The 17,153-nt window shown below is 58.0% G+C and overlaps 3 protein-coding genes across 3 annotated transcripts; 1 reads left to right on the plus strand and 2 right to left on the minus strand.

Annotated features, from left to right (window-relative positions):
• Positions 1-35: 35 nt before the first annotated feature.
• Positions 36-4,672, minus strand: ZBTB48 (zinc finger and BTB domain containing 48). The gene is made up of 10 exons (XM_079326144.1): positions 4,158-4,672; positions 3,864-4,081; positions 3,103-3,214; positions 2,678-2,770; positions 2,276-2,362; positions 1,798-1,952; positions 1,508-1,644; positions 1,072-1,236; positions 867-955; positions 36-782 (listed from the first exon to the last, which is right to left on the minus strand). The coding sequence occupies exons 1-10, from the start codon at positions 4,560-4,562 to the stop codon at positions 492-494; spliced, it is 1,752 nt and encodes a 583-aa protein (XP_079182270.1). The 5' UTR covers positions 4,563-4,672; the 3' UTR covers positions 36-491.
• On the minus strand, positions 4,580-9,107 carry TAS1R1 (taste 1 receptor member 1). Its single transcript, XM_079326163.1, has 6 exons — positions 8,808-9,107; positions 8,434-8,737; positions 7,349-8,125; positions 6,791-7,003; positions 6,487-6,607; positions 4,580-5,632 (listed from the first exon to the last, which is right to left on the minus strand). Exons 1-6 carry the CDS (start codon positions 8,960-8,962, stop codon positions 4,707-4,709), a joined length of 2,496 nt encoding a protein of 831 aa, XP_079182289.1. The 5' UTR covers positions 8,963-9,107; the 3' UTR covers positions 4,580-4,706.
• On the plus strand, positions 8,994-14,141 carry NOL9 (nucleolar protein 9). Its single transcript, XM_079326141.1, has 12 exons — positions 8,994-9,274; positions 9,345-9,570; positions 9,725-9,852; positions 9,929-10,067; positions 10,287-10,383; positions 10,822-10,919; positions 11,661-11,822; positions 11,977-12,262; positions 12,345-12,456; positions 12,820-12,997; positions 13,421-13,554; positions 13,838-14,141. The coding sequence occupies exons 1-12, from the start codon at positions 9,083-9,085 to the stop codon at positions 13,967-13,969; spliced, it is 1,884 nt and encodes a 627-aa protein (XP_079182267.1). The 5' UTR covers positions 8,994-9,082; the 3' UTR covers positions 13,970-14,141.
• The last annotated feature ends 3,012 nt before the right edge of the window (positions 14,142-17,153 follow it).

Consider the following 17,153-nt stretch of genomic DNA (forward strand, 5'->3'; position numbering starts at 1 on the left):
GAACCCACAGCTCACTCATCCCAGTGTTGAGCAGATGAGGGTCATGCTCTGCCTTTAATGGGGGAAAGAGCAACTGACAAAAGCTTAACAAAACAAAGGAGAAATAAGGCACAAGTTAAAAGGAGGAGTTAAGGAATGGGCAGAGCCACTCTGTGGGCTAAGGTGAGCTTTAATCACAGGCAGGGTGAGAGGGCTGGAGGAAAGGGAAGGGCAGCACCAGCTCCTCAGGCGTCAGAAAGTGAAGCAGTATGACACAGGGAGGTCAATCCCGTCCCACTGCACACCACACATGGACACTGAGTAGAGTGACCATTCTGAGACACTTCTTCATCTGACACTCAGTCACAACATCATGGTGACTTTCTTTCCCTGCAGCCTGAAATTGGACATTGGCAGAAAAGAAGGGGAGGGGCTCAAAAGAACAAATGTGGCAGAAAGTGGCTCAGCTTAATGCTTTACTCTGTTGCAGTGTAAGGGGATGGGTGGCAACACTACGTCTCACAGTCTTCAGGAATCGTTGTGGTTATAATCAGTGATTGCTCAATCATATCTGCAGGGGACAAGTTCTCATTTGAACAGAGTTTCTGTGCAGGGACCTCCTCGGGCAGTGGCCCACGGGCCAGTGACTCCACGATGACCTCGGCTGAGCCCACCTCCAGCTCTGGCTGCAGCACCACCATCACATCCTTCTCATCCTCGATGATGAGGTTCCGCAGCTTCCGCTGTCGAGGGTTATAGTTCTCCACTCGGTCGTGGATCTCCATGTGGCGCCTTAAGTGAGCCTGCAAAAGAAGGGGAATGTGGAGAGACCCAGTGAGGGCTGGCTCCCAGTGCAGCATGGGGGCTGGAGCTGGGGAAGGCCTCACCTGCCGTGTGAATTTGTAGCCACACTCAATGCACTCAAACTTCCTCACTCCCTTGTGCCGGCGAACGTGAACGCGCAGCTGTTCTACCGCTGGGAAGGGAAATGAGAGCCTGTTGGCAGCAGCTCCGTGTCATACAGGCTCACAGAGTGCCAACCCACCCACGGGAAGGAGGCAGCTCCTGCAGAACCCCATGAGAGCACGTTACCTTTGAATGTCTTGCCGCAGATGTGGCAGAAGTGGGGCCGCCCCTCCTGGTGCCGGCTGGCGACGTGCCTCAGCAGCGGCCCCTTCTCCGTGAAACGCTGCTCGCAGAACTCGCAGCTGAACGGCCGCTCCCCGGTGTGCGTCCGGTTGTGCTTGTCCAGACTCGCTGCCATTAACAGGGGGACACAGGGAGAGTGGCTGGTCAAAAGCACAGCCTGTGCAACCCATCCCAGGGACTGTTAGGCTGGCTAGGAAGGCAAGAGCAGCACAAGCAGTAGCTACCTGCTCCAGCTAAGGGTAATGAACAACACCAGCTCATTCCCCTTCTGTGCCATCAGAACAGTGCAGGTGACAGAAATGTGCTTTTCTTGGTATCAGCCTGGACTCAAGAGCATGGCTTTGCTCCTGGGGAAGCTGCTTTCTGGAGCCAGGGGTACCTTGTGTCCGGAAGGTCTTGCCGCAGAGATGGCACTGGAAGGGCTTCTCGCCAGTGTGTGTGCGCAGGTGCATGTTGAGGTTGGCTTTCTGCGTGAAGGCGTGGTGGCAGAACTCACACACGTAGGGCCGCTCGTTCCTGTGGGCAGGGAAATGTCACCGTCACATCTGCCTCCGCCAGCTTCAGCCCCTCTGGGAAGAGGGTGACTTTCAGCCAACCCCCGGGCCTGTGGGGCAGAGACTGCAGCCAGGAGAGCCAGGGTGACATGAGAGAGGACACGGGTCACTGTACCTATGCTTAGCCTTGATGTGCATCTGGAGGCCATTGCGGCTCGAGGCCCTGTGCCCGCACTCCTCGCACACAAACAGCTTCTCTCCGCGGTGCTTGAAGGCCTCGTGCAGGCGCAGCTCTGTCCGGGACAGAAAGCACTTGGAGCAGGTTGAGCACTGCAAGGCCACAGGAGAGGAAGGTGTTAGGATTGAGGAACACCCACCCCAGACCCACTCACACCCAGCCTTTCCTCAGCTCCTCCTGCGGAAGCCAAGGCAGCACCCCCAGCTCAGACACCTAATGAGACAGGACAGCCCAACAGAGATGAAGTGCTGGTCAGTGCTTGGATCTGTGGGCTGCTCCTGTACCCAAAACAGCCAAATTCCAGTAGCTCTGTGCCCCACCCCCTCACTGATAGAGCCCAACATAATATTGTGCCATTCCTTAGGCCAGGTCCACAACTCAGGATCACACCCTCCCCAAAACCCCCGGTCCCTACCGCGTGGGGCTTGGGTGCGCCGTGCAGCTTTATCATGTGGCTCTGCAGGTCCTTCTTCTGCATGAACTGCTGTGAGCAGGAGGAGCACTGTGAGACAGGAGAATGGGGTCAGCTTCCCGCTGCCCCCAAAGAGTGGTTTCAAAGCAAGGAGAGGACCAGTGGGGGAATAGAACACAGATTCCTGGTGCAGCTACAGGAAGCCTTTGGCTGTGGTGCCTCTCTGGATCACATTTTGGTTCAGAGACAGGGAACAACTCTGACTGGACTATCACGGACAAGAGAAGGGAACTGGTGCCCTCAGCTCTTGATGGGCTGGGCTGCCCTAAAAGGGAAAGGCTTGCCCCTGATCTGTGCCAGTATCCAGCAGCATCCATAGGGATGTTGGATGCAGGCCCTACTGACCTTGTATGGCATCTCCCCGGTGTGTGACACCATGTGCAGCCGCAGCTCCATCCGCCGCTTGAACACCTCTGGGCAGGCCGAGCATGTGAATACCTGTGAGAAACAGGGTGATGTTGGCTTCTGCAGGACCCAGAGTCTGACCTGGAGCCCACAGCTCAGCCCCCTGCCCTGCACATGGCACTGGCACCCAGCTACAGCATTCAGCCCACACCCACAGGAGCCAAATGCTGTACAATACAGTGATAGTGTGCTGAAAGTGAGGGCTGTGTTGTGCATCAGGCATGAGTCCCGGCCATGGAATATGTGCCACGTGATGCTGACATGGGGTCTGTTTGGAACTGGGCTGGGACTGGGAAAAGCTCCCAACTCCCCTCCTGCCACATGGCAGCCACATTCTAGCCCAGCAGGGCAGCTCCTGGGCGTACCTGTTCCGATCGGTTCATGCAGTTCCTGGCTTCGTGTTCCAGAAGATTCTCTTTTCTAAAGTAACATTTGCCACACTTGGAACACTCAAATGGCTTCTCTCCAGTGTGTTTCCTTGGGGTATGCAAATACAGAATCCCATCACTGCCTGCCAACAACATCTACACAGTCAGGCCCAGGAGGTCACAGGGAAGGGTGAAGGGGGTACTTCCCCCCACCCCCAAAATGCCCTAAAGCTGTTTTTATGCCACCTTTGTGTCCTCTCAATAGCACAGCTGTCAGTGCCTGTTGTGCTCCATGGACCACCATTTCTGCAGGGCCAAGAGTCTTCCCCAACACAAATGAAGCAAAAGTCTCACTGCAAGGCCATGCCCTGCTCTCGGTGGTCCACCCTGGAGCTCCACATAAAACCGAGCCATATGTCCCCTGCAACCTCAGAAACTCCCCCCAGCCCGGGGGGATTTGCCATCTCCCACCTGTAGCTAGTGCAGCCCCCGAGGAGCCCCTCACATGGCCTTCCCGAGCCCCAGCTCAGGGCAGTCGCTGCAGCTCTGGGACGCCTTTCATTGACATATAACCCTCCCCCAGCCCAGAGCACTCCCAGGGGCAGCGGAGACCCTCCTTTACCACCCGGGGGATGCCGAGGTGTTGGGACCAGCTGTCAGAAACCGGGCCGCCCTTTCCCCCCTCCCGGGAAGGGCCGAGCCGTGGGGGCGGCGCGTCCCCCCCGCGTGCAAGGAAAAGGAGAAACCGGAGCGTTTACCTGTTGTGCACTTTAAGATAATATTTGCTGAGGAAGGTTTTATGACATGTGGGGCACTCGACCGGCACCGCTGTACCTTTTCTGCTCGCCGGTGCCTTTCCCGGAGCGGGGGTGCTCTTTTTGCTCCGCAGCACCTTGTTCTCGGGAAGGGGCTCGGCGTCGCCGTCCCCCCGCCCGCCGCCACCCACCGCCGCCTCCTCCGGGGCTGAGGGGGAGCCCTGCGAGGGAACAGCGGCGTCACGGCGCCGCCTCCCCGCCGGGCCCCGCCGTCCCCTCCCCGCCCCCCTCACGCACCGCCTGCCCGCCGGGCTGCGGGGCCGCCGCGGGCTCCGGGCGGGCGGCGGCGGCGGCGCGGCGGGGCCGCGGGCGGAAAGCGCGGCACAGCGCCACGGCGTCGGGCACGCCGAGCTGCTCGGCGGCCGCCAGCAGGCGGGCGCGGTTGTGCGCCGTGAGCGCCAGGCGCCCCGTGTAGAAGAAGTCGAGCAGCAGCTGGAAGGTGTCGGCGAGGCCGTCGGGCAGCGCCACGGGCCCGCCGGGGCCGCGCGCGCGGAAGAAGCGGGAGCAGCTGGCGAGCACCGGCCAGTGCGCGCGGAACTCGCGGCCGCCCACGCCGAGCGTCGCGTCGCAGAACTGCCCGGCTGCGCGCTGCCGGTTCAGCTCCCGCAGCACCCGCACGCTGTGCGCCGCCGCCGCCGCCATGGCCGAGCACCGGGGCCCACCGGCAGCCGCCACCGCCGGACGTGGCGTCAGCGGCCGCCGGCAGTGACGCCGAGAGCGCGCGGCCGGGGCCGAGGGCCGGTCCCCGCGGGCGGGGGAGGCGCGGTGCGGGTGGAGCCCCGCGGCTCAGGCGGCGGCCTGGCGGCGCGTGTACTCCTGGATGGCCATCTGGAAGTGTTCGGCCGTGTTTTGGTGCGGCCGCAGCAGGATAACGAATGCCCGCGGCATGAAGTACCCGCCCAGCAGTGCTGCGAGCGTGCCCAGCGTGCTGAGCACCCGCGCCGTCGCCTCGGCCCGGCCGCGCAGCGCGCCCTGCGAGCAGAGCACGGCGGCCGAGCAGCCCAGGTGCAGCAGCAGGCTCACGGTCAGGCTCTTGGCTTCGTTGTAGGCGGCGGGCAGGTCGGTGCCCGCGTAGCTGAGCACGAAGCAGCCGGCGCTGAGCAGCACGGTGTAGACGATGGCAGCGTCGGCCGCGGCGTTGTGGCCGCACTCCAGCACCACCCACTCGTCCCGCGCGCTGTACTCCCGGCGCGGCACCGAGGGGCTGGCGGCCTCGGTGACCACGCACAGCAGCACCTGTGCCGCCGTGCTGGCCACCATGAACAGCACCGGCCCCTGGCGCCGCATCCACGCCTCGTACAGCGCGGGGCAGCGCGCGTTCAGCTTGAAGATACAGAGGATCTGGAAGGAGCGGGTCGCCACGCACGAGAGGAACACGGTGAAGCTGATGCCAAAGAGCGGCACCCGCAGGAGGCACGCCACCCGCGAGGGCTCGCCAAAGTAGCAGAAGAGGCTGCTGCAGGTGCAGGCCAGGGAGCCCAGCATGAGGAAACACGTCTTCCCGCCCGCAGACTTGACCACAGGTGTGGAGGCGTTGAGGGCGAACAGGACAGCCAGCGCCACTATGAGCAGCATGAGAAGAGCAGCCAGGGCCAGCAGCGCCCAGGAGAGGGGCTCGGACCAGGACAGGAACTCGACGGTGCGGTTGAAACAGACCTCGCTCCCTGCTGGGGCCCATTCGTCCAAGCCACAGGCCTGGCAGTCAAAGGGGTCTGCGGAGGACATGGACACCTCACACGCCTAAGACCTGGTAAGAGTTCTGCGGTGCAGAGCCCAGCCCACATCTCCCTGGGCTCTGCTCATCCATCACGCTTACTCCTTCCTGCGGGCACTCCCTGGCCTGGGGTAGCAGAGGTGGCTCTTTTCCCAAAAGACCCCCCCACCTAAAATTCACACCGTGAACTCTTCCAAAATCCATGGCTTGGGCTGAGACAGGGGCTCGGCTGTGTGAGGCTCAGGGCAATGGGGGTGTGGGTGGGAAGGGGCCCATGCATCAGCTGTAACCTGGGAAGGATCTGCAGCAGCTGCTGTTGGATGGGACAGTACCATGTAGGAGTGCTGTCTGCTCCCACTGTCCCCAGAGCTGCCCTTGCCTGCTCCACAGGCCAAGGGTGTTGAGGGACTAGCTGCCAGGAAGGGGTTTGTCATTGTGGCTGGTGATCCTGAGGCAGGAGACATTTCCATATGCCAGGTGCTGGTGACCACGTAGTGCAGAAGCTCTGTGTGCCATCTGGGGCACAAAGGCAACTACTAGGTTGAATTTCCCTGGCAAAGGATGTGGTGCAGGGAACAGCTACTGGGCCGGACATCCCCTTTCCCTGTCACAGGCAAAGGAGCTCTGTTTGCCCAGGTGGGCTCACCTGTGGGCAGTACTCCCCGGAAAACAAAGGGCATGGGCTTTGCATACCCACTGGTTAGCAAACAGGAGCCAGACCCACTGCCTTCAGTCAGCTTGGAGATTTTACTGACCACAGGAGGTGAGAGGCTAGGAATGGTGAGGCAGGAGCAGGAGGTAGGATGTGGGCAGAGGAGGAAGGGGCAGGAGCAGACCCTGGGGTGTACTGACCCGATGTGTTCAGGAAGGTTCCTGGTGGACAGGCCACACAGCTGAAGCAGCATTTGTGGCGGCTCTGCTGCAGCCGCATCTCCCCTGGCTCACAGGGCTCAGAGCACACCGAGCTGGGAGCCTGCCAGGAGCACAGACAGGGTCAGCTTGGTAGGCAGCAGCACAGTTCAGGCTCAGCAGCACTCTGGCACCCCTTCTGCCCTCAGTTTTGCCCTGCTATGAGGAAACACTCCAAAACTGGTGGCATTGGGGTGCAGTCAGCTTAGAAGTGAGCAATAAACAAGACCTAGGTGCAGAACAGTACCTGGCCATCTTCTGTGTGCCACAGGATTTTGTCTGGGTCAATGCTCAGTCTGTCAGGGTTCACACGGAAGGTTCCTATCACATCAGAAGCCCAGTTTGGGCCCCTCCACTTCCACATGATAATGTCATAGCCTTTATGAATGTCCCCATTGGCATCAAAAGAGATTGGGCTCTTGTACAGGGTGAAGTTTACTTGCCTAATCTTTTGTAGGAGCTGTAAAACAGAAGGGTGAGAGAGGAGCCCTTCCAATGGCATGACTCCTGCCATTGGGAGGGAGATGTGCTGGAGGATGCTTCTTCTGTCCTGCAGCTGCTTTCCAGTCCCCCATCAACTGCAGGAAATCCCATCCAGTGAGGGCCTGGTGGTAAAGGAGCAAATGACCTAGGATGGAGTCTAGATCTAGGTCTTGGCTGCTCTGAGGGGCAGCTGAAGCCCACAAAGGGTCTTCAGCTGGGATTTGAGCCTTTGAGAAAGACAGGAACCCTTTGGGCACAGTGGAAAAATCCTTCCCTGTGGGAAAGGATCCTCATGGATCTTCTTCCACAAGGTTGCTCTTACCTGCCAGGGATAGACAGTGCCTTTGCTGCAGGCCCCCGAGGCACAGCCCAGCAGGTCATGGAGGCCATAGGCCACGGCATATACGGCCGAGTAGACGTTGAAGGAGCCTTGAGCATCATACATGTCAGGGACAGTGGCGAGTGCACGGCAGCCAGTGCAGCACTGGGTGCAGTCCAGCTGCATGTTCCCCCCAGATTCCCTGCCTGCCTCTGCACTGCTGGCACACTCAGCCTCAGCGCCTTCCTCCAACATCTTCCAAGCTTCAAATCGTTCCAGCATCGTGGACTCTGGCTTCTCAATTGCCATCCCAAACACCAAACCAATGTTCTGGATGCCAGGCACCTGCCAGATACTTGGAGCCAACGACCAGTCTTCAGAGGCCACCCACACCATACCCGTGATGTTCCTCTGGACCACCACCTCAAAGAACGGCAGAGCGCTTCCTCTGGTGGAGAACACAACAGTGACATTGACCTTGACATCTGTGAGGATTTGGACCAGGTTATGAAGCTCTGGGTTGTTGGCATCCGAGTTGACAGGGAGGGTGCCTCGGTAGGCCACACACACATTGCCTGCAGTCAGCAGCTCCTGCAGGGCATCTAGGCTAGCCCTGCCGTAGGTGTTGTCGCTGCCCAGCAGCACCACCCAGGTCCAGCCAAAGTGCTGCAGCAGCAAGAAGATGGCCTTCACCTGCTGCCTGTCGCTGGGGATGGTGCGCAGGAAAGAGGGGTACAGCCGCTTCAGGCTCAGCGACTCCGTGGAGGCTTCGTAGCTGATCTGCAAAGGGAGCCAGGGGAAAGGGGGATGTGCTGGCCCAGGCAGCTGCACCCCTCAGAGCTAATGGCACAGGCAACCTTTTCAGAGCTGGACAGGCAGTGAACCCAGTGCCAAGCATGCTGAAGCAGGAAAAAGCAGTGATAGATGGCAAGCCAGCCCACCAACTGCCTGGGAAGGATCCTGCAACAGCACACACAGAGGGGCTGCATTTCCAGCTCTACCAGGCTCCTCAGCTCTAAGCTCACCCTCCCTGAAACCATCACTCATTTGGATCCCTGTTTTTCATGAGCCGCAGGAGCTGCACTTACCTCCGGTACAAGAAAGAGGCTGAGAACAGCGGCTGTGGTGAGGGCCAGCCGACTGCTGTCAGGGCCAATGACAGCCACAGCCTGGGGTTCATAGTGTTGGAAACTGGGGAGCACCTGGACATCCTGCCTCCCTTTACGAGCAAGGGCGCACAGCGTGGCGTGGAAGTTGGTAGGCTCAGAACAGGTGTCATAGATTTCGTAGCCCAGGGTGACATTGGGGAGCAGCGTGCTGGAGTTGTTGATCTCCTCCACGGCGAAACGCATGGCCTGGGACAGGCAGTAGCCGTGGCTCTTGAAGGAAGCGCTATGGAATCGAGAGTGGTTGTTAGGGAGGAAGGACAGCACGCTGGGGTTCGGGCAGCACGGGCACTCACTCATCGCAGCCGCGCACGAGCAGGCTGGCAGCGTCCCGGCGCGGCGCGGTGTGCAGCGGGAACAGCCCGGCCAGGCGGTGATCGCCGCCGAGGCTGAACGAGGAGGCGGCGGCGGCAGCCGCGCAGAGGCACAGGAGCAGCACGGGCGGCGGCATGGCGGGGCGGCCGCGCACCGCGCCGCGCGGGCGGCTCTTAACGGGGCGGCGGCGGCGGGCGGGGCCTGGCACCGGGCGGGGCGAGGGGCGGCCCCGGGAGGCGGAGGAGGCTCGGCGGTCATGCCCGCGCGGCGCCACCGCCCCCGCCGGGCTCCGGCCCGTACCCTGGCCCGCGCCAGCCGGGCGGAGGCAGCCTGGCGGGAGTTCGCCGCCTCCTTCACTCGCATCGGGATGGTGCCGCCGGCTGAGCCGGGGCTGGTGGCCGTGGAGGCGGCGGAGGGCACGGCCGTGCTGCTGCTGGCGCCGCGGCAGGTGAGCAGCGCCCGCAGCGCGCCGGTCCCGCCGCGCCCCGCACCGCCTGACTGCCCGCTCCGTCCTGCAGGCGCTGACCTTCACCGGCAAGTGCCGCCTGCGCTGCCTCTATGGTGCCGTCCGCCTGCTGGGCTTCGCTGTGGCCTCGCACCACCCGGGACTGCCGGTCTTCTCGCCGACCACGCACTGCGCTCTCAGCCTGGAGGCGCTGCCCGGTGCTCGGCCTCCCGCCGCCGCCCTCCGCCAGCTGCGCGCCGCCGCCCGCGCCGCCATGCGCTCGCACCGCGTCCGTCGCCGTGAGTGCGGGACGGGACGGGGGCGCGGGCGGGCGCCATTTCGCGGGCGGTGCGGGGGGCGGCCATTTTGTGCGCGGGGCGCCGGGGAGCGGGCGGGTGCCATTTCGCGGGCGGGCGCGGGGCTGAGGGTGATGGCGGCACTTGCCTCTTGCAGAGGCGCGGGTGAAGGTGATGGCGCAGTTCTCGCCCGACTGCGCCGTGGTGCTGCTGGAGCACCTGGACACGCCGGTGACGCGATTCCTGCTGAGCCACTCACCGATGTCGCGGGTTTTCGAGCCCCAGGTGAGGCGGCGCGGTGCCCGCTGCGCCCTGCGCTGTTCCCGCACCGCCCGTGCTGAGTGCTCACCCTCTCGCCTAGAAAAAGGAGGAGTCTAACTTCACGCCGGAGGATGCCGTCCTGGCGTCCGTGGGCATCGTGAAGTGCAGCCCCGACCGCGGGCTGCTGGTGTCGGAGAGCATGTGCCTGGCGCTGGAGGAGCTGATCCAGGCCTGCTGTGGTGAGTGCAGGCCTTTGGCCAGGCTGGGGCTTAGGTAGCCGAAAAAAAAAAAAATCAGACTATTTATAAGTTAAAGTTGAGAGTGTGTCCTGACTAGTACGTACTGATTGAAGATCACATTTTTCTGTATAAAGAATGTGCATCTAGAGCTTAGGCATTGCCTAGGGTGGGTCAGTGATGACAATATCAGTCCAGTTCACACTCTGCTTTTCTTTCCAGCGGAAGATGAAGGTGTCCCTGTGGTGCTGGTGTGTGGCCCAAAAAACACTGGGAAATCGACATTTAACAGATACCTAATTAACCTGTTACTGAACCGGTGAGTCTTTCCATGCTCTACAAGCTTTTAAGTGCTGAATGAGATTTAGGAAAAGGAAGAAAGAAAAAATTGTTTGACAGGTCTCTCAGAAGAGCCATCAGAACTGCAAGGTGCATAGCTTTTAAACACAAACAAAATTCAGAAAAACAGACATGCTTGTATTGAGTGATTTCAGAAAAGTTGTCTCCTGAACATTTCTTTTTAAATACTGTTAAACTACTGCCTTGGAAAGTAGGAGCACATCGGGCACCAAGCAGTTTGGGTTCAGTAGAGGAGTTACAATGCTTAAACACGCACCGTGGCTGTAGTTGAGGGAAGGAGAGATTTTAATCATGAATTTCAACTTTGCAACCTGGAACAAAATCAGATTGCTCTTCTGATACGTTCAAGTCATGCCATAGTTGCTTTGGTGGATGCTAACACACAGTCTCCCTGCAGCCTTCCCGTGGTGGAGTACATGGAGTGCGACATCGGCCAGACGGAATTCACGCCGCCCGGGTGCGTGTCCCTGAGCAGCGTCACGGAGCCCGTCCTGGGTATGTGTTCCGCTGCTCCTGCGGTTACCAGAGGCCTGTTCTGTTTCTGAAACAAACAGGGTGTTCTAGGCAGAGCCTCTGCTTCAGGGGAAGCTGCTGCCACAGCTGTCAGAGTTTCCTGGAAAGAATAAACCAAGGGATGTTTGAGTTCTCTTGTAGGGACATTTAAGCTTCCTGAGTAACATGGAGCTGTTCTTCTGCTCATTTTATCTGCTTTAAAGAGAGATGGTGTTGTGGAGGTGGTAATACGTGCTGAGGTGTGTCTGATCTTTCAGATGTGAAAGGTCTCCTTTGGAAAATACGTATCTATAGATAAAACTAATTTGAGAACTCCAAAGTGGTTGTGGACAAATTTGGGCTGTTCTGATGAGTGGAGAAATCAGAGTACAGGAAACTATTTGTCTTTTTAGTCTTGCAAATATGGGTCACTGTCTAAAAGGATGTGGCCAGGCTGGTTTGCTGTTTAACTGGTTTGTCATAAACTGTTCTTCAAAGATTTGCAAGTGTGTAAGCAGTGATTTCAAACAAAAAATCACACCCAGTATTAACCTGAAACAAGCAAAGCTCCTAGCTTGTAAGTGACAGACCAGTTTCCCCTGCTTGCAGGCTGTGCAAGGAGGACAACTGGCATGTGGGAAGAGTGTGGGTTATTTCGGGAGAGGAGGTATGTGGTGCTAAGGGGTGGGAGTGTTTTGGTTTGACTTGGGGAAGGCACTGGATGTTTGATGCTCTCTTTGCCAGGTCCCCCCTTCACACACCAGCAGATGCCCCGTAAGATGGTGTATTATGGTCAGACCAGCTGTGAGCAGGACACAGAGAGGTACCTTGATGTTGTGAAATATGTGTTCAGCTGCTACAAGAAAGAAGTGCCTCTAGTCATCAACACCATGGGCTGGGTGAAAGGTAAATGGGGTCAGTCTGCTCTGGAGAGGTGTGGGAGGGATGTAACACAGGACCACGTGGAACAGGAACTCGCAGCACGTCTGACCTGAGCTAACACTGCTGTCCCACCTGTCACAGTAGTGGCAGCAGTTGTGTGTTTCTTGTGCTCCTGAAGGTGAAGGGCTGCAGCTCCTCATTGATCTCATCCGGCTGTTGTCACCCAGCCACATTGTTCAGATGGACATCTATGACTGCAAGGCCATGTCCCCACTGACACCTGAGCATGTCCACTATAGTGCTGGGCTGCACACCAAGGGCAAGCAGCAATCCAAGTGCAAGCAGCTGGGAGCAGACAGCATGGAGAGCTGGCAGTACCCTGAAGGGGAGGACATGTCAGCTCCACAGCACAAACTGCTGTATATCCACCCAGAATTCCCTCGGGCAGGGCTGGCAGGTGAAGTGTAAGTAGGATGTTCAGTGCTCTGTGAGTCCGTGGGCTGAGCAGAAGGACACGTTGTACTTGACACGGGGTTGTTGTTTCAGGCGAGTGCACAGTGGCATCCTGCATGACATGTCCATCCTGGGATACTTGGGGCACCTGCAGAGCCCAGACTTTGGGGCTGTGCTGCCACTGCACAGCCTGGTGCCATATCAGGTAAAGGGGCTTTTTGGGATGGCTTGTGGGAGGGTGTGCAGAGAGCTCAGCCTGAAGCAATGGGCAATTCTCTTCCTACTTCTTTCTCAGAAGAGGGGTAAACGCTGATCTGCAGAGTGACTGTATGCAGGGTGTCTCAGAGCTAGGCTTCTGTCAAGCTGCTGGTGTAGCACGTGTGTGCTGTGTGTTCTGCACATGCAGGTGTTGGTGCAGAAGCTGCTTTGAGTGCCCTGCCTTGGTGCCTGTGTGCCGGTGTGGTGTGAGAGCGTGCAGGGTCTGTACTCAACAAGTCTTATCTCGGAACTCAAACTCAATCCATGTGGAGCTGATGAGCACTTTTCTCTCTCCTGTTTCCCACCTCAGGTACCTTTCAGTGCTGTCGCACTCAGGGTTATTCACACAGATGTTGCTCCCAGCAACATCATGTATGCAGTGAATGCCAGCTGGGTCGGGCTCTGCTGCATTCCAGAGGAAGTTCAGTGCCAGACAGATGGGCCAGTGCTGCTGACACAGACACCAATCTGTGACTGCCTGGGCTTCGGTGAGCACGCCTGGAGTTACTGCTCTCACCTGCCGTGTTTTTGCAGAAAGGGTCAGATTGATGGAATTACCCTACTCTTCTAAAACCAGCTGGAGAAGTGGGATGAGTGTAGTGTATTCTCTGCTGTTGGAGGTTGTACTGCAAAGTCCTTGGACTTTGATTAGCAGGTGGTAAGAGCTATAGGGAATGTCCTTGCACAGTGCCACTTGGAGCTTTTCTCAGAACTCCACAGTGACTCACTTTCTGGTTCATGTTCTCGAAAGCAGACTGCATGTGGCCTTTGCAAAATTCCAGTAGTTGTCTCAGTTTCCTTGTGTGATTTAATTTAATGTTCCAGTTTGGACTTTGATGCTTAATCATGTGTAGGGATGTGCCAGTGAGCAGGGATACCTAGTGACTGAGCTTTGCATGTGTTTTTTTTAGGAATTGTCCGAGGGGTTGATATAGAGAAGAAACTTTACCACATCCTGACACCAGTGCCTCCAGAGAATCTGAGACTAGTGAATTGTCTGCTCCTTGGGGACATTGCCATCCCTAACTGTGTGCTTGTGGGCCAGGTAGGAGCTCACAGGAGGGGGGTGGGACTTGACTGAGCTGCAACGGGCTGGCAGATTTTCCATTTTCTTATTCCTGAGGCTGATGCGTGCTGGGAGATGCCTGGGCATCAGCAGATGGTTATCTCTCAGTGAAATTGTCCTTAAGCATGGAAACCTTGGGAGAACACAATGTTCTATTCGTGTTTCAGATGCCAAAGTGGGGTTTGGTGATTGCTTGGTGCTTCCCCCTCTGAAGGTACAAGTTCTTAAAGTTGTTTCTGGTTTAATTTTTCCCATTTTCCAGCAAGGAATTGAGGGAGAGATCCCCTACGTCACATCTGATTACAACTACAGTATCGTGGGCTCAGGGAAACTGAGGAAGAAGAAGCAACATTTGAAGAGGAGGCAGTTCCCCTATGAGTGTGATTACACTTGAAACCTCAGACTGCTCAACCAGGGGTTGTTCATGTGGGACCTCAGGTGGCTGCAGGAGCCCTGGGTGCTGCAGAGGCCCTGGGCAGGTAGATGCTATAGTGGGGCCGGTTTTGATAATGTTTTGTATGTTCCATTTGTATTTTTTGTGTTTTGTAATAAATATCTATGGTAAACATTGGGCTGGTTTGGATCTTTTCCTTGCTGACATGTGTGGGGGCAGCTGCCATTGCACACACTCTGGTCAGTTCCTCTTCCCCTTGCCTCTCTGGTGCTTGGGGAGCCCTGGGTGTCAGCAATCCACAGTGCCCTGACTTTACTGTCCCCTGGGTGCATGGTGGGGTTTTGGCACTGACTGGTCCATGGTGCTGGGTGTCACACTGGTCAAGAAGAGGAGAAAGAAGGAAAGCACCATAGCGAGTCCCTGTGCTCCTGAGTGACAGCCAGAGTGGAGCCACTCAGTGTGCTGCACTGTCACAGCCCTGTGTCCACAACTGTGTGCAACTGCTGTCTTCAGCCTGTGCTGTCCCAGCTGCAGATCTGTGCTGCAGGCTGAGCTCAGTGCCTGAGCACAGTCTGGGAGCAGCTTGGGCTGGCTTTGACGTGGCTCCTGCTCTAAGGGACTGTGCTATGGATAGAGGCTGTAACAGGATGGGATTGGGGTGTAACATAACAGCCAGGTGCTGCATGGAGCACTGTGGTGCATGGCCTTGCCTTACTCCATCTGCTCTGGCCCAGGAACTTTATTTCTTTTTCTTCCCAGCCCTTTGTCAATTAGCAATTTGCTCCCAAAGGAAGCTGGAGGTGGTGGGAATCACACAGAGGTGAGTGCCTCCAGTAAGGTTGAGGACATTTTTGGAAAACATCAGTAATACCAGCATGCTGGGCTCTTACTGGATCAGACTGCTAAAGTAACCTGGCTTCTAACAGCAGCTCCTGCAAAATGAGGCATAGCTCTGCCTAAGCCCAGACTGGGGAACGGTCCAGCCCTGGAGTCCACAGCCCCTCGAGCCAATTCAAATCCCCTGGGCCAGGTTTGTGGAGGAGGGAGGGAAGCAGAGGAAGGAGGAATGTGCTGCGCCACTTGGGGCCGGAGCTTTTTGGCTGCTGGCTGCTGTGGGTGTGAGTGATCTGCAAAATTGCTTTTATCTGGTTTGGGAAGAGATTTCCTAGAACTACAGGAATGAGCTGCTGTAAACAAACAAACTGGGTTGAGAGGTGAGGAGGGGACAGAGCTGGAGAAGAGCTGCAAGGGGCTGTGCAGTGTTGCAGCCTTGTAAAGAGTTAAACTTAATCCAGGCCTAATTATCCCCATATGGCTGGGTCTGGCAGCAGAGGAAGAAGTTGGCTAGCATTGTGGCCTGAACAGTGGCTAAAGTAAATAAAGGGGCCATGGTGCAGCCAGGGGAAACATCCCAGGTAGGGTGAGATGGGAGCTCAAGTCACGAGGGAGTAGGTGGAAAAAGCTTCAGGAAGGGTGAGATAGGCAAAGGACATGGGAGAAACTCCCAACACTGAAAGCACTGTGGCAAATCATCCCTGTTGGTGTTGTCACCAGCCCCCCAGCATCCACCTTACCCAGCTGAGGGGAATGAATCCCAGAGTGGCTCCATTCCTCAGAGCCAGGGAGCAAGTGAGTAACCCCTGTGTGCTGAGCTGCACCTGGTTTGGGACATTTTGAGGGGGATTGCCAGTGCCTGCTGGGGCCCAGAGGTGGATGCTGCAGCCCTGGGAATAGCAAACCTCACTGGCTTCTGGTGCTCCCTGAGGGGAAGAGGGACAACAGGGAGGCTGGGGGCTTTGGAGCATAAACCTCAGCAGAGCATCCCACCAAGAGCACTGTTCTGAGATCAATGGGAAATCTGTGTCAGCACTTTTAATATTAAGGATGCACTACATCAAGCTGGATTGATTTTGCAATACATTGGCATCTGTTATTTTGCAGCAGTGATTTATGACTGAGTTTCTGGCAAAGAGTGCCCAGAAGCAACAAAACTCTGAGAAGCACCTGGAAGGAGATGCTGTGGTGAGTTTCGAGGCTGGGATGGTCTTGGCCTGGCAGTTTTGCATGGGGTAGTATCAAGGTGCCATCTTTTGTTGTCTTTGTGGGGTTTAAGCCCTATCTGGTGCTTTCTTGGGGGAGGAAAATCCCCCTGAAGATCCCTGGTTTTCCCTGTGCAAGCTGGGGGCCCCCGTGTGCCCACGGGTGCAGGGATACAACCGGAGCTCGGGGCGGCGCATTCCTGCCCCCTCAAAAGCCGGGCGGACAGCAGAGCCGCCAAACAGCCCCCTTCTTAATGCTGATTCTTTCCATCACAAGCACGTCTTGTCTCCGTGGCCGAATGTCTTCCATAGACGGTGGAAAGTGAAATTTGTGCAATGTCTGTAGGAGGCTGAAGAAAGGCCCTTTGTGCGCCCCCCGCGCGGGCGCTGGGCAGCCTCCAGCAGCACCCTCGGCCGCCCCGCGGCTCCCGCCGGCCGCGTCAATGCACCGCTTGTCCAGAGACCGGGACCCACTCTTAAAGCCGGAGCTGGTCTCCCCCGGTTAGTCCCACCGGTGGCCCCGTCGGGGCGGGCACGGCTACGGGGGCCCCCCGGCCGCAAGCCCAGGATGTTTCTGTACTGGAAGAAGCGGGGTGCCTACGAGCTGGAGGCTTTGCCGCCCGGCCTGGCGGGGCTGGAGTACGGGGCAGTGGAGCGCTTCTCCTGGAGCTCCAGCCTGGACGTCAGCGAGGAGCTCGGGGGTAGGTGGCTGGGGAACTTTGGGCAACCGACTGCCCAAAGCCTCCAGGCCTGGCAACGCCGGTGAGGGGTTGGGAGAAGCTCCTGGGTGCCGCCGGGATGCCGTGGGAATGCTGCAGGTGCAGCTGGGGAGCGCTCAACAAACCTCCCGGTGCCACCGCCGCTCCCCCCGGCCCAGGCAGGCGCTTGAAACAGCTTGCTGCTGCTGCTGCTGCTGCTGCTGCCGTGCGCTCTGCCCAAGGACGATCCGGTTTCAAAACTCCCTTGCCGTCACCGGGAACGCCGGGTGTGATAGCACAGCCGGCAGCAGGAGGAGGAGGAGGAGGTGACCGGGCGGGGAGAGGAGCTGATGGGGACAGGATCTCCCTTGCAGCCCCCGAAGTGTCTGGTGGGGGCCCAGACACACTCCTGCCCCTGACACAAAGCGGGGCTCCCTGCGAGGAGCT

This window comes from Erithacus rubecula, assembly GCF_903797595.1.
Source record: "Erithacus rubecula genome assembly, chromosome: 24".
Taxonomy (NCBI): Eukaryota; Metazoa; Chordata; class Aves; order Passeriformes; family Muscicapidae; genus Erithacus; species Erithacus rubecula.

Coding starts and splice junctions, on each gene's coding strand:
- ZBTB48 (XM_079326144.1), bottom strand. CDS start 4,562: ATGGCGGCGGCGGCGGCGCACAGCGTGCGGGTGCTGCGGGAGCTGAAC. Junction 1,953..2,275: donor GCGCACCCAAGCCCCACGCG/GTAGGGACCGGG, acceptor GTGGCCTTGCAG/TGCTCAACCTGCTCCAAGTG. Junction 783..866: donor GCTACAAATTCACACGGCAG/GTGAGGCCTTCC, acceptor CTTCTTTTGCAG/GCTCACTTAAGGCGCCACAT.
- TAS1R1 (XM_079326163.1), bottom strand. CDS start 8,962: ATGCCGCCGCCCGTGCTGCTCCTGTGCCTCTGCGCGGCTGCCGCCGCC. Junction 7,004..7,348: donor GCACTGTCTATCCCTGGCAG/GTAAGAGCAACC, acceptor TCTGTTTTACAG/CTCCTACAAAAGATTAGGCA. Junction 6,608..6,790: donor GGCACACAGAAGATGGCCAG/GTACTGTTCTGC, acceptor TGCTCCTGGCAG/GCTCCCAGCTCGGTGTGCTC.
- NOL9 (XM_079326141.1), top strand. CDS start 9,083: ATGCCCGCGCGGCGCCACCGCCCCCGCCGGGCTCCGGCCCGTACCCTG. Junction 10,920..11,660: donor CGTCACGGAGCCCGTCCTGG/GTATGTGTTCCG, acceptor TCTCTTTGCCAG/GTCCCCCCTTCACACACCAG. Junction 12,457..12,819: donor ACAGCCTGGTGCCATATCAG/GTAAAGGGGCTT, acceptor TTCCCACCTCAG/GTACCTTTCAGTGCTGTCGC.